Genomic DNA, 15,849 nt, shown 5'->3' with positions numbered 1-15,849 from the left:
TCCTAAATAGCTTCCTTTCCCTAAGTAGGCACTGTACAAGTACCTTTATGTTATTGCTAATCCCTAACACAAATCATGCAAAACCGGAGTTATTATGTCTATTTCAGTAATGAGGAAAAGAGGTTGTGAAGGGTCAAGTAAACTAGCTAAAGTTCCAGACTTAGGCAACAGTAGCTGTCAATGAGGGTAGGACTGCACCTGCACCCAAGCCCTTGGCTGGCAGTTGCCCTCATTTGGAAAAGTATAGAGGCATTATGATCATCAGAATGACTAGGGTATTATTGGCTTTTAGTACCATGAATGCAAAACATCCTACAAGCTGCCAAGAATAGCACAAAGAATTATCCCACCTCAAATGCCAACAGTTCTCCATTTAGAAATACTGAATAGAGGATGTAGGTCTGTGCATATAAAGCTTCCATGCTTCCCACTACACTATAACATTTACTAAAATATCTACTACATGCCAGGCACTATGTCTTAGAAACACTGTAATTTTAATGTGATCCTTGTGGGAACCCGAAGATAATGGTATTATTTCCTACATTTAAAAATGAACTGAGTGGCTATGAAACTTGACTAAAGTCACAAAACTAACAAGTCATACGTTTTTGACATCACATCTGCCCTGATCCCAAGCCACTAGGCTACAGTTTAGATAGATGACAACGTTCTTTTCTAGAATAAGTCAAAAATTTATATCCTTGTAACTTTCTACCGTCAGCACTACTCTTTCCCACAACAGCCCTTCCAATATCTTTGGAGAGCTGCCACATTCCCAGAGTCTCCACATACCAAATCCTCAGGTTTTTCAACTTTTCCCCAAGGATCATCATTAGGAGTCATTATTTGTTATTCCTGAGCCCATGTTAAGTCTCTAGGAATCACCACTATTTCTTTTAGGCACTTAGAAACTCTATTTCCTTTAACTATTCTACATTTTCTGTATGGATAATGGCAAAGATAAACCTGTAGTTCTCTTTTCTCCCTCTTTCCCTTAAAAATCTCAACTCCATTTGTCTGTCTCATATCTTCCTCAAACAGTAGCACAGTCTCATTTACAAGTTTGCTCAGAAACTTTTTGAAGCCAAGATATCTGACTTCATTTAGAGTTTCAAGGTCTTATGATCTCTTTCTCAAATATGGACTTCCAATCCCCCTTACCAGTATCCTTATTTGAAGCTCATTCTCTGTTAACAGAGAAGTGAAAAGTGAATTAAGAGTTCTACTTTCCTAGTCTTTACCAACACCTTTGTCATCAGCCTCATCACTATCAGAAAAGATCAAGTATCTTTGAAATTACAAAAATCAACCTCCAGGCAGAAATATACTTATAAAAATTCCATTCATTAAGACGTTTAGAAACTATGTACTGCATAATTTTGTGTTCTCAAATTACAATCTTGGGGAACATATATACATGCAATTTCATAATTGGATTAAATTACTAAATTAGCCTGGTTATTTCCTCAATATAAATCAGGTTTGTATACTGATGGAACCTTAGTTACCTTATAGTTAACTTACCCTACACAGTGTCCAATGTGGTAAAAAAAAAAAAAAAAAAAAAGTAAGCTTTCAGAAGAAAACAGATGATATAAGTGAAATTTGTGTGCCTATATGAAATACCTCAGATAAAACAAGGATAGAACGTTGACTGAATTGATTAATGCTTGCTTCTTAGCAAAGAGTTACTAGCAGCCTTGAGAGTTTTTTAACTGCCAAAAATAAAAAAGAGAGGAAAACAGAAAGCTTGCCATTTTACTTTTGGAAACAGTTTTTTTTTTAAAAAAAATGTTCAGTAAGTACCTTAAAAACAAATCTTTTCTGAAATAGTTAAATATTCAAGAGATTTTAGTTACTTTGGTACATTAACCTGGTTAAGCCGAATTATAATACTGCCAACCAAACACCACATTACAAAGCTAGTTTTAGTCTATTTTAGTTTCCAGAAAGCTACTAGTAGAAGTGGATAAAAGTAACATCTTTAAATTATATTAAAAACAATAAAAATTGTAAAATTGATTTAGATTTTAAAAAGCAGCCTTTTAAACTATTAATTTAAGAAGAGCAATGTTCACTAATATAAAAAGAAAATGTTATCCTGGTAGCAGGACAGAAAGTCCTGCCCGTACTTTTGGTAAATCCTTAATAATTTTATTTTAATAATTTTGATTCACTCAATTGGTCATCCTTAAAGAATTCACATCCACCATTCAATAAATAAGTAAAACAACAGAAACAACAAAAACAAACCTAGATGTCCCTTGTATAATCTCTCACCTTAAAGCAGGAAGAAATACCTTGGGTTTAGGTGATAAATTCACCTCAGATCTGAGCCTCACAGAAAAAATTTTAGATTGTTCTTGGCATTCAAAACACTACCAAACATATAATGGGGTTCAAATTCCTACCTCAAAAACTTATTCCTGTGATAACACCTCTGGCAACATAAAATTTTGGCAACATAAAATCTAGCCATTCCAAACTATATGCAGGTCCCCAATGGGGTCAGTCTTTCATGCCTCTATCTTTCCAAATGGTCTTCCCTCTGCACTGATTACCCTTCACCTCCCTTCTTCATACCTCATTCACCCTTATCCATCTGGACCCAAATTAAGAATCTTTCTCTGTCAAGTCCTTCCTCACTGATCTCCAGGGCAGAGTTTACCAGTCACAGGGTTTCCACCATATCCTGAATTTTTTTTTAAAATTGTATTATCCACACTATATTTTGTTAGTTTACATGCTTATCTACTCTGACTATGAATTCCCTGAAGGCTATTTCTTGTTTAATCTCTGCATCTTTTACTAAGGATTAAAATAATGTCTTGGCTGTAGCATGTGCCTGATAAACGTTTGCTAAATAAAAAAGGAAAAATCAGTTTACAGAATCTTGGATAGAGACACATAATTTTCTGGTAAAAAAAAAATTATGCTCTGGGGCTGAGCCCATGGCGCACTCGGGAGAGTGCGGCGCTGGGAGTGCGGCGACGCTCCCGCCGCGGGTTCGGATCCTATATAGGGATGGCCGGTGCACTCACTGGCTGAGTGCCGGTCGCGAAAAAGACAAAAAAAAAAAAATATATATATATATATGCTCTGAAAGTTACAAGGAACAATTCCTTATTCTTAAATATATTTTAAAAGTAGGTGAAGGAGGAAATAGGAAAACTTCCTTTAAAAAAGGATACTTGGTGTTTTACGATCTTCATTAATAACAATCAGATCTGTGAAATCTCTTGAGATGCACTGTGGAATAATTTTTTTCAAAGCCAGTCCTCTTCTGTAATAAACATGTGAGTTTGGTATAACTGTGGAGAGCTGTTCACAGAGTCGTACTGTTCTCTGTAAAACAAAATAACAAAAATTCTTAAAAGTGAAAAAAGAAAATTTTATGTGGTATATATTCATAAGGAAATGAATATTGATTATTATAATAACATAGTGTTATTAAGAGAGCAATACTGAGAAAAGAATGAAATCGGAACAGTTTTTCATCTTTTATCAAAGGCTGATCATCCTAAAGCAATGGTTCTCAATTGGGGGTATTTTGCTCCACCAGGGGACATTTGGCAATGCCTGGAGACATTTTTGGTGGTTATGACTGGTGGTGGTAGGGGCGTGTGATTGCTACTGGCATCTAATGGATAAGAGGCGAGGGGTGCTGCTAAACATCCTATAATGAACAGAATAGCTCACCATAACAAAGAATTATCCAGCCCCAAATGTTAATGGTGCTGCAGTTGAGAAACCCTGTCCTGAAGAATCATGCTTAGTGAATCAACATCATACTACCAGTACTACATTTTATTTAGATTATTCAGAGGCATTATCTACAGCAATTAACTGATGATTTAACTCTACTGAACAGAGTACTTTAAATAGAAGTAATATAAGAAAATTAAGAATTCAAGAACTATACTAATCAATGTGTTTACCCCATGAGGTCTATCTGATGTTGTGATGAGAATCTTGGGAGAAGTTTGTCTGTTGAAGTAAGAAGCAAATTCATCTGTAGCTTCATCATAAGCAACCTAGGAACAAAGAAGAGAGATAATTTTATATCAAACAAATACTTTACCATGCCATTAAATTAAAAGCAGCTCCAGCAGGATTGTTTAACACTGGATACCTAGCTGATAGGGGATTTAAAGAAGGCTCAGGAGGGACTGACATTAATGGCAACATGAAGAGGTTAGATGACTTCCCCTCTGTAGAATACAAGTATAAAACTGGATAAAATTATAAAAAATCACTTCAGGGCACAAATGGTTTATTCTCAAAAAATAGCTACAGCCATAGGCAAGAACATCAGGAACCTTGCCTGGAATTACTTCTATTTCCCCCATCAACTTGGTTGGTGAAAACAAAAACATCACCAACTTCAGGGCTGATGGCAGGTAAGAACCAGTAGTCTTGGATTCAGAGGTGGTAGACTAGATCAGGAGGAGAGGGAGGAATGATGATGGTAGGGGGTGAAAACCCACAGCTTTGCCAGTCCAAGGTTTCAGGACCCAGTTCAAGGTTGGTATGGACCAGCCAGAAATTTAAAGGGGAGCTCTGTAAGTGAAAGTCTTAGGGGCTCAGTCTTAACACAACCTGTGTCTAACCAATGGCTGACCATGAACCACACACACATGGGGCATCACTAGGGAGAGAGGTTAAAAATAACAACAAAAAAATTGATCAGAGACACTGCACTAACAAGGGGGGGACAGATTCCACAGTTATTAAGTCCAGGCAAATTACAAAAACAAAAAACCAGTAGCCCTTAAAAAGTAAAACGGCATCTAGAGTTACTACAATATGTTTTTCAAAAATGTCCCGTTTGCAATAAAAAAATTACTAGATATGTGAAGAAACAAGAAAATATGATTTATAATCAGGAAAAAAGCAGTTGATAATAACTGAGTGGGTTCAGATGCTGAATTTTGCAAGGACTTCGGAGCAGGTATAATAAATATATTCCAAGATTTAAAGAAAAACAAAGGCATCAATAGCAGATCTAAAAAGGCAGAAGAATCAATGAACTTGAAAATAGATTAATAAACATTATCCAATCTGAAGAAAAGAGAAAACAATCATAGAAAATGGAGCAAAGCTGAGAAAACTTGTAGAAAAATATCAAACACTTCAATAGTATGTGTAAAGGGATACCCAGAAAAAGAGGAGAGAGAGAAAGGACACAAAAAATATTTGAAGCAATAATGGCTGCAAACACCCAAAATTTGATGGAAAACATCAGCATACAGATCCAAGAAACTCAACAAATCCCAAGTTGGGATAAATAAAGAACAACCTAAACATATCAGAGCCAAACTGCAAAAACTGAGAAAACTCTGAAACAAATAAGAGAAGGTAGAGAGAAACAATAATGATAATGGAAATAATGAAGATTAAAATGCAGTGGAATGATATGTTCAAAGTACTAAACGAAAAAAAAGGTCAACCAAGAATTTTATAACCTACAAAATTATCTTTAAAAAATGAAGGCAAACATCCACATTCTCAGATAAACACAGATTATTAGCTGCTATTAAATCTGCTATAAAAACAAACAGACTAAAAGAAGTCCTACAAGCTGAAAGAAAATGACACCAGATGCTAATTTAGATTTAGAGGATGCAAAGAACACCGTAAATGGTAAATATGTAGGTAAATATAAAAGATTTTGCATGCATGCGTGTGTGTGTGTGTGTGTGTGTGTGTACACTTTTAATTTCTTTTAAAAATATGAGATTCTTTAAAATAGTAATTATTACGTTAGGTTTATAACACAGACAGAAGTAGTATATAAGATAATGACAGCAAAAACAAGGGTGGAGAAAATGAAGCTATACTAGTACAAACTTGGTATATTTTACCAACCACTAAGAAAACCCTCAAATATAGCTTAAAAAATCAAGAGGAATTAAAACAGCATAAAAATATTTGTTTAATATGAAAGAAAGCTGTCAAGGAAAAAACAGAAGAAAAATAAAGATGTAAGAAATTTTGAGAAAAAAAGCAAAATGGCAGAAGTAAATCTAACTACATCAATAATGTTAATACATTAAATGTTAACTGTGAAACCAAATAAAGAAGCAAGATCCAACTATATGCTCTCTATAAGTGACACACTTTAAATTCAAAGACATAAACAGATTGAAAGTAAATATAAAAAAAAAAGATATACCATGCAAACAATGACCATAAGAAAGTTAAATTGCTATATGTACTGTACATCAGACAAAACAGACATTAAGGAAAAAAAAAATACTGCTAGAGACTAGAAGGATATATTATATATTGGATTAAGGGTCAATATATCAAAAGGATATAATTGTAATTATATAATTATAAATATACACACACTGAACAAAAGAACCCCCAAAAAACATGAAGCAAAAACTGAAAGGAATGGAAGAAACAGACAATTCAACAAGTATAGATGAAGATTTTAATATTACTCTCTCAGCAACTGATACAACTAAGACAAATTCAAAAAGAATACAGAAGACGTGAAGGACACTACCAACCAATTTGAACCAATTTTCATATACATAACAATCTATCCCAAAACAGCGGAATACAAATGTTTTTCAAGGGCTACACACAGCATTCTCCATAACATGCCATATGCTAGGACATAAAAGTCTCTTTAATTGAAAAGGACTGAAAGCAAACAATGTTCCACAACCACAATAAAACTAAATTAGAAATCATCAGCAAGAAAGAAATCTGGACAATCCTCAAATATTTAGAAATTAAATGTAACAATAATAGATGAGCCAAAGAAGAAATCACAAGAGAAATTACAAAATAACTCGAACAAAATTAAATAGAAACACAACAAACACATCAAAATTTATGGGCTGTGGTTAAGGCAGGGCACATGGGGAAAACCAAATTTTTAAATGCTTATATTAGAAGGAAAGAAGTTTAAAAACAATAACCTAAGCTGCTATCTTAAAAAGCTATCAGAAAAACAAACAACCCCCCCCCCCCCCCCCCCCGCAATAAACCCCAAGGTAAGCAGAAAAAAGAAATAATAAAGATTGGTGGAAAACTAATGAAATAAAAAAATATATCAAGCAAAAAACTAATGAAATTATAAGAAGAAATCAACAAATCTTCCATTAAAAGAGATACTCTGATTTAAACAATAATGAAAATAGCATATTTTAAAACTTGTGGGATATACCAAAAGTGGTACTTTGTGGTCTTAACAGCTGATATTAGAAAAAATGAAAAATTAGCAAATCAATAAAATAAAAACAGGACAAGTCAAAAGAAGGAAAAGAAAATAAACAATAAAGATAAGAGGAGATATAAATAAATTAGAAAACAAAGATTCGATAGGGAGGATCAAAGAAAAAGTACTTTGAAAGCAACAATAAAATAGATACATCTCTGGTAAAAACTAACTAAGAGAAAAAGCCCAAACATATAATAATAGGAATGAAAAGGAGGTATTATTACAGTCTCACACATGAACACAGATAAGCAAAGTATTAACAAAGCAAAACAATATATAAAAAAAGATAAAACACCATAACCAAATTGGGATTATCCCAAGAATGAAAAAGAGGTTTAACATTAGAAAATCTGTGTCATTTACTACATTAATGCAATAAAGAGAAAAACAACACATAATCATCTCACTATTTGCAGAAAAAGTATCTCACAATAAAACAAAAGAAAAAACATTAGCACAGTGTCATAACACCAAGGTCAAGGGGTTCAGATACCCATACAGCCCAGCCACAAAAAAAAAAAAGAAAACAAAACAAAAACCAGAATAAGAATAAATGGAATTTCCTTAATCTACAAGGAATTAACCATTAATGATACAAATGTTGATGATGCATTAGAAGTATTTTCTTTAAAATCAGGAACATGGCAAAGATGCCACTATTGCTTTTTCTATTGATTTGATATTATGCTGTAGGTTCTGGTCAGCACAAAAGTGGGGGGAAAAATAAACTGTTAATGGATTTAAATAAGAAGCAAAACTGTCATTCAGTAATGATTATCTAAACAGAAAAATGAAAACAATACTCAGACAAATTATTAGAAATGAGTTTAGGTAAGCTACTGATCAGAAGATCACTATCCAAAAATTTAGTCTTTTTATAAATCGGCAAACAAAACAATTTCAAAGAGATGCAAGTTACACAAAGAAAAACAGGAACAGCTTTAACAAGATGTACATGTAAAACTTGCATGAAGAAAATTATGAAACTCATTGAAATACATTTTCATTATTTAAAGAAGCCTAGGTAAAGCAATATATAGAGATCCCCAAATTGATCTGATTTAGTGCCATTTATAATTTATTCACAAAACCAAAAGCCCAGGAAGGCTGAAAACACTCCTGGAGAGAGAAAGGGATTTAGGGGTGGGAGTGAGGAGCATCTTGCCCTTACAGATATCAAGACTTATTAAGAAGCTAAATAATTAAGAAATTAAAAAGAGAATCCATAAATTGGAAGATACTTTTAACACATATAATTAGTATCCAAATTATACAGAGAAGTTCTACAGATCAGTAAAATACATTACTTGATAGGAAGTTGGGTGAAAGACATGAACTGGCATATCTCTAAAGAAAACAGTACATATGAAAAGATGCTCAGCCACATTAGAAAATAGTGAAATACAAATTCAAACCACAATGAGATAGATCTTCACTACTAGTCTGAATATACCAAGAGTTGGTGAGAATGTGCATGAACAGGAATACTGCTCTGATACTACGGAAGTGTAAAATGATACAACCACTACTTTGGAAAACATTTTGGTACTATTTTGTAAAGGTGAATGTTGGGAAAATAGAATAAGTTGGTCAGGCTCCCGTTGCCTCACAGCCCGTTCAGGGTCATTCGGTAAACACTGTGTGTGTGGATGAAGTAAGTGCGCCTGCATAGTGGCGCCCCTTTGGCTGGTGTTTTACTGCCTCGGGTGCCCACCCTGCGCAGCCATGTTTTTTTCCAGAACTGCAGCTTCCAAGGACCGTGTGGCCGGTTACCTAGCTTATAGACCTGCGTGAAGGGGTCTAGTGACCCAGCCTGGTGTGGAGGGGTCTGGTGACCCAGTCTGTGAATGGGCTTGAGGGGTCTGGGAGCTCCAGACCCAGACCTAGCTCAAACATTGGCCCAGTCGGTGCAGCATTACTGGCAGGTAAAAGAGCTGCAACAACTGGCGTGGTGGCCTAGCTTTACACTGCCATCACAAACAGTAGGAAGAGCTGGACAATTGGCACTGTGAGGATTCCAGGCCTTAGCCATAGCTTAGCAGTAGCCAGACAGTGAACATTCATACAACCCATGACCCAACAAATTCTCCCACAGTAAATGTTCTAGAGAAACTTTCACATGTATGTACCCTCTACGTGCCTATTATCCCCAAATTTATCTCCAGCCAAGACCTCTTCCCTGAATTACAAACTCATATCCCAACTGCCTGCTTGATGTCTCTTCCAAAAACTCTTAAGAGTCATCTCAAACATAACATATCCAAAACTGAACTCTTGATTTCCTCCTTAAATCTGTTTCAATCACAGCCTTCCATATCTAGTCAATGACAATTCCAACCTTCTAATCGCTCAGGCTAAAACCTTGACACCATCTTTGAATCTTCGTTCTTTCGCACCTCACATCCAATGTATCAGGAAATTTCAGTGGCTCTAATTTCAAAATATACCCAGGAAAAACCTCAGAATCAGACCAATTCTCACCACTTTGAATGTAACCACCCTAGTCAAAGTCATCATCATCTCTTTCCTGGATTACTTCAGTAGCTTCCTAACTACTCTGCTTACCCCTCCAATTATATTCTCAGTATAACAGTCAATCACTCTTAAAAATTAAGTCTGATCACATCATTCAAAATCATCCAGTGGCACCTCATTTCATTAACTGTAAAACCAAAGTCCTCACAATTGCCAACAAAGTCACTAATCTGGCCTTTCCCCTTCCCCACACTTTCCCGGCACCTCTTCTATAATCCTCCCCCCTCGCTCACTTAATTTCAGTCACACTGGCCTCCTTGCTATCCTTCAAAATCATATTAGGTATGCTCTTGCCTTAGAACTTTTGCACTGAGTATGTTCTCTCATCCTGGAGTTCTTTTTGCCCAAAGACGGCTAACTTTTCTTACATCCTTCAAGTCTTTGCTAAAACATCATTTTCCCAATGAAGCCTACCCTAACCATCATATATAAAATCCCAATCACACCAATAGAAAAATGGGCAAGAGACATGAACAACTGATTAGAGACAAATAAAGGAAAACATATGAATAGATGTTTAACCGCATTCATAAGAAGAGAATTGCAAATTAAAACTACACTGAGACACAATTTCACACCTATCAGACTCGAAAAAATTACTTGTAATTGCAAAATTTGAGTGAAAGTTCCAGAAGTAAAATGCATCTCCATAATCTCAAAGTATCTCCCCCCAAGATACTTATTTACTACAATGGGAAAAACGAAGAGTAACTGCACAATGGAGAAATCTGGCAGACACCACTTTACCCAAGTAATCAAAGTTAACATAACTAGTAACGTGAAATCAACATCATGTGACTCCTGATAACAGACACTAAAATGAAAAAACATCACATCTGTGGTATGCCTGTCAAAGTACATAAACTGAATATAATCAGAAAAAACATCAAACAAACTTATATTAACTCATATTCTACAGAATATCTGGTCTGTACTCTTCAAAAATGTCAATGTCATGAAAAGCAAATGAAGACTGAGGAACTGTTCTGAATTAAAGAAGGTTAAAGAGTCATTACGATGAAACGAAATGCATGACTTGGGACTTTTCTTTTGCTAAAAAGGACATTTTCAAGGCAAGTAGTGACATTTGAATAAAACCTATAGATTAGATAAAAATACTGTATATCAATATTAATTGTCTGATTTTGATAACTGTACTGTGCTTATTAAAAAGCACTTGTTCACAGGCAATACACACTGAAGTATTGAGTATACAGAAATAAAGATGCATCATGTCTGCCACTTCAGCATTTCAGAGAGAATATAAATGAAAACAAAGTGTGGTACAATTTAATATTTAGGAATTCTGGGTGAAGGGTATACATTAATTCCTACTTTTCTATTAAGTCGGAAAGTATGTCAAAGTAAATAATATTAAAATACACACACACACACAAACATCTATATACATACAACTGTAAATCCTTTTCTACTCCAGGTAGTCTTGAATCTCCTTTACTGTACTTTTTTCCTTTAACCTATTACCTGCTAACTTATGTCCAATTTATTTATTTTATTATGTTTATTGTCTCACTTCCTAGAATGTTAGGCTCTGGGTGGGCAGATGGTGTGTATTTTGTGCACTGATGGATACCAAGTCCCTAAAACAGATCCCAACACATAGCAATCAGTAAACATTTGTGGGAAGACAGACTGAATGAATGAATGAACAACCATACCAGGAGATATGAGAAAAAATACTGACAGCATTGTTTGAAAACAAGCACTATAAAACCAAGTTTCTTCTACAAAAATTTTAAAAGCATACAGTTTTAAAACCCTGATTCTCTCACTGCACCATGGCAAGCTATTTAAAGAGAAAATGTGCAAAGTGGAAGATTATCTTGAAACAAAGAGTTTTATAAGGATACAAAAAATGCTATCAAATGTTATCCTTAGGCATCAAAATGTCTAACAAATGCTACAAAAATCTATAGTATGAGGAATTCTTTTAAAACATTAAAAGTACTAGTCAGAGACTGAATGAGAAATGTAAACGTTTACTTAGGCATAAAATACATTTGTAGAAAATAAATATTGAATGCATTTTTCTATAGCATTATTGGGAAATTCAATTATGAAATAATCTACACCAAATAATAACACCAACATTATAGCTAAATCAGTCCTTTATACAACTTAGCCAGCACTTTAAATTAAACATAAACATATCAACAGATAATTTACCAAATGTGATCACTCAAATTCACTTAAGACTTCTAACATTACCTCTTCATCATTAGGGTCTACTGTGGTTTCATCATACACTCGCTGGTTGTCAATGGTCTTGGGTATAGGCTTTGGTGGAGCCTAGATAAAAGAGAAAGAATTAAATTTTACAAGCATTTTATATTAATTATTTCACATTACCGTTAGGGAAGAATAACAAAAACCTACATATTACTCAAAAATGCCATCTGTTCCTCATTTCAACCCACTCGTACTGCTACATCAGTACTAATAACAATATTGAATACGCTTTTTAACAATCTGAGCAGAGACATACATACTGGAAAAATGGCTAACATTAAACAAAATGGCTTAAAACTAGGCAGAAATAGCAAAGAAAAGAAATAGGGATCAAAATAATTATCCACTAAGGAGAAAAATATCAAGTAGCTAAAAAAAAACCAGAATGGAAAAAATTATAAAAGTATATATGCATATGACTTTGTTCCAATATTTCCAGAGAGTGATTCAGAAATATATAACAAAGTCTATCCATTGATCTAGTTAATTCAACTTTGGGGGACTTACGGGGAGAGAAAAGGAGGGGGGCAGACAATTTATGCAAAGAAATTTGTAGTATCACTATTCATAATGGAAATAACAGCAAACAGGGCAAATGTCCAACAGGGTAATGACCAAACACGTGATGGCACATCAACATGATGGAATACTGTTAGAATCAGCAATCATGCATATTCAACTTAGACCAAGAAATTGTGTAAATGAACTGTTAAAGGAGCAGGAACACAGAAGTGTAAGTATACATTAACTACAACTAATTCAAAATAATGTATAGTAGCAGAGATATGAAGAAAATACGAACAAATAAACTACTTAGTATTTTATTATTGCTCCATGAAACAAATACTGTTTTAAGTGATTTAAAGGAGGCAATTTTAGGAAGTCATCTTTCAGTCCAAAAAACAAGATTGATGATATTTTCAAATGGTGACCAGCAAAAATTTGACTATAATTGACTAACTCTTGAGGAGTTAAAAAAAAAACAACAACAAAAAAAACACAACTAACATTAGGATGTTGCAGGTCAAAACAGTCTAATACTGATAATTTCATATGGTTTAAACTGTTAGAATACACGAAAAAGTAGTGTGTTTAGTGTCTATACAGTATTTATATTATCTCTTCCTCAAAACCCCTTATCCTTACTTGGTACCTTATCTTAAGAGATGAGAGTGGGGAGACTTGTATGGTTATGAAAGTTTGCAAGTATAAATCATAACCTAGGAGTAACTATGAATAAAATGAGTACATTTTATAATGAAAAATATGACAACTATCCTAATTTAACCATCACATATTGTACACAAATACTGATTGTTGACACTGTACACCACAAATATGTATAATCAATCATATTTCCATTAAAAAAAAAGACAGGAGTGGGAAGAGTTGTACATTTTTAACATTTTACAGGTATAAATCATATCCTACGAGTAACCATGAATAACATGAAACTAAATGAAAATAACAGCTGTGCAATAATGTGGGAGTATTCAGTAGTTCTTTTCAAAATTTCAATAGAAAGATTTCACTTCTTATCAAGACCACAAAAATAGCCAAATCCTTTCTTGATGCATTTTTCTGCTCTTTTCTTTGCCATAATCCATCTAGGTGTCTCACCCTCCCCCAACTCCCCACTTTTACTCTTCACAGGTTCATATCCTCTCTATCAGCTCTCTTTCTTACATACTCCCACCCTACTCCAAGAAGAGGCTCTGCCCTGTTTTCTCCCCAGCCTTGCCTGACAAAGAGCTTTTGCTTCAAGTCACATCTCCAGCTCCAGGCCTAACCTGGAGAGCTTCCCCATTCCCAAAGTCAGGGAGAGGTGTCTCTGCCTCACAAACACATAAAGTTAACTTGAAAAACACTACCATTGTGTTCACTGTTTAGGTACACAAACATAGTAAAGATATAAAGAAGTGCATAGGAAAAATAAACAAGTTCATGAGTGGTTATCTTTGAAAGGGAAAGCAATCAGGAAGAAGCAGATGAGGGGCTTTCAACATTATTTTTTAAGCTGGTAAAGCATAGAAAGGGGCTTGTTATATTATTTTTATGTCTTTTTTATAAATCTGAAATGTTTCAAAATAAACTTTAAAAGTAGTTAAATGTAAATATTAAAAAAAACATTCTTAATGTAAGATAGAAAGTAGATGATTAAAAATTTTATTTACCTTATCACCAAGAGCCTCTCTCTCTTTTTTAAGTTTTTTCTTAGCTGCCAACTTTTCCTAAAGGGTTAAAAAAAAAAAAAATATTGAGAAACCACCAGTTATATTACAAACACAAACTGGAACTACATATTACTAATGCTAGAATATTTAAACTGGGCAATCTTTGTAATCCATTAAAATAAGCATCTAGATTTTTATGCCTAAATTACTATAAGCCAAATGAGCTGGCCAAACAATAAGATTTCTTTAACAAAGATCTTGCTCCTTCAAAAAATCTAAATTGGCAAGTTTCGGCATTTAAAATTTCACTAGCTTTATCTTTTACTATACGGCCTAACATTAAATTAATAAAGGTGCAAAACATATATCTAAATAAGTTAACAGATTGTGTTGTTTTGCCTAATCGGTTGCATCCTAAAAAAGACCTTAATTATACTGTTTGCTTCCCTTGAAGAGCACTAAAAATAAACAAGAATGAGAGATGAGTTTTCAGGTTTCCAATAAAACCATCACTAGTTATCCACATATCTTATAATCAAAATATGCTTTTAAAAATTGGAAGAACTTAAAAAGATGAGTAGAATTTGCTGTACTATGAAACTTAACTTCTGGAGATTTCAAGACAATGCTTGACACACAATAGAAAATAAACATTCTTTTTTTTCCAGACCTACTGACTCTCAATCCATCAGGTTTCAGATTAAAAATCATAGTCCTAGATATCCTAAGAAGACTTCCAAGATATCCCTTAATATCTTAGATCGGGTTGGATGCATCTTGGAACTTTGAATAAGAATCAGTCCAGGACCTCAAAAAGCTTACTAAGAGGAGGCAGGCAAATAAAAAGAATAAATGTGCATCTCCATGCTGTGCAAGGATAAGCAAATGCTTTCTTCCAATTACAATTTAACCACAAATGAGCACTGTCACCTTGGACAAGCCGTTTAAACCTATCTTTCAGTTTAAGTTTACCCCCCAGAACATTAGGAGGATAAGGCTGTAAACAGAAAATACAATTACTGGAAACTTTACAGTACTAATTTCAGTAAGAGCTGCAGCAGGAATCAGAGAAGAGACACTGTGGATTTGTTATGTATTGCCCATATTCTAGAAATTAACCAACGTTGGGTAAACTGGGTAAAGCAGAGGGGCTGACACTTTTGCCTTCTAGGCCCAGAGGAAGTAATTTTCACTACTAGGAGAACAGGAGTTCTCTAGGAATAAGCTAGCAAGGAAGGGAACTCTCGACCTTAAAGCTGCAGCAAAAGGCTGATCCTAGAGTGTCCAAAGCAGGGAGAGGGAACCAGGACACTGGAACCAGCGCGCTCCCCTCTGCGTCCGCCGGGGGTCCCCAGGCAGGGACACTGCGCATGAGCCCGGCTGCCTCCCCACTTCGCGTACCTTCCGCTGCTGCTCTTTCCACCGCGTGAACATTAAGTGTCGCCGCTGTTTATTCTTAATCTCGGAAATGCTGAAGCCTGGGGGAAAGGCAGCCGCTTTCGGTGGCTTGACCCCGCTTTCCGTCGCCTCATCCCCAACGACTGCAGCCTCCTGACGTTCTTCGGTTGCGGCTTTCCGTTTCGGGCTTTTCTTCCCGCTGCCGCTGCTCTTATCCCCGGCTTTCGCCATGGTGTTTGTTTCTTCGCGTCT

General features: G+C 34.9%; 1 protein-coding gene across 1 annotated transcript in view; it reads right to left on the bottom strand.

The window, feature by feature from the left end:
* The window catches only part of RPF1 (ribosome production factor 1 homolog), a 21,171-nt gene extending 5,322 nt beyond the window's left edge, over window positions 1-15,849 (bottom strand). Inside the window, exons 1-5 of the mRNA XM_063104525.1 lie at window positions 15,601-15,849; window positions 14,200-14,256; window positions 12,005-12,085; window positions 3,942-4,037; window positions 3,195-3,348 (exon numbers count right to left, since the gene is read on the bottom strand). Coding sequence (XP_062960595.1) covers window positions 3,195-3,348; window positions 3,942-4,037; window positions 12,005-12,085; window positions 14,200-14,256; window positions 15,601-15,828 — 616 coding nt within the window. The 5' untranslated portion in view covers window positions 15,829-15,849. The remainder of the gene's footprint in view (window positions 1-3,194; window positions 3,349-3,941; window positions 4,038-12,004; window positions 12,086-14,199; window positions 14,257-15,600) is intronic.

This window comes from Cynocephalus volans, chromosome 8 (assembly GCF_027409185.1).
Source record: "Cynocephalus volans isolate mCynVol1 chromosome 8, mCynVol1.pri, whole genome shotgun sequence".
Taxonomy (NCBI): domain Eukaryota; kingdom Metazoa; phylum Chordata; class Mammalia; order Dermoptera; family Cynocephalidae; genus Cynocephalus; species Cynocephalus volans.
Note: the sequence above shows the minus strand (reverse complement) of the source record. Positions and strands in the feature narration are given on the sequence as shown.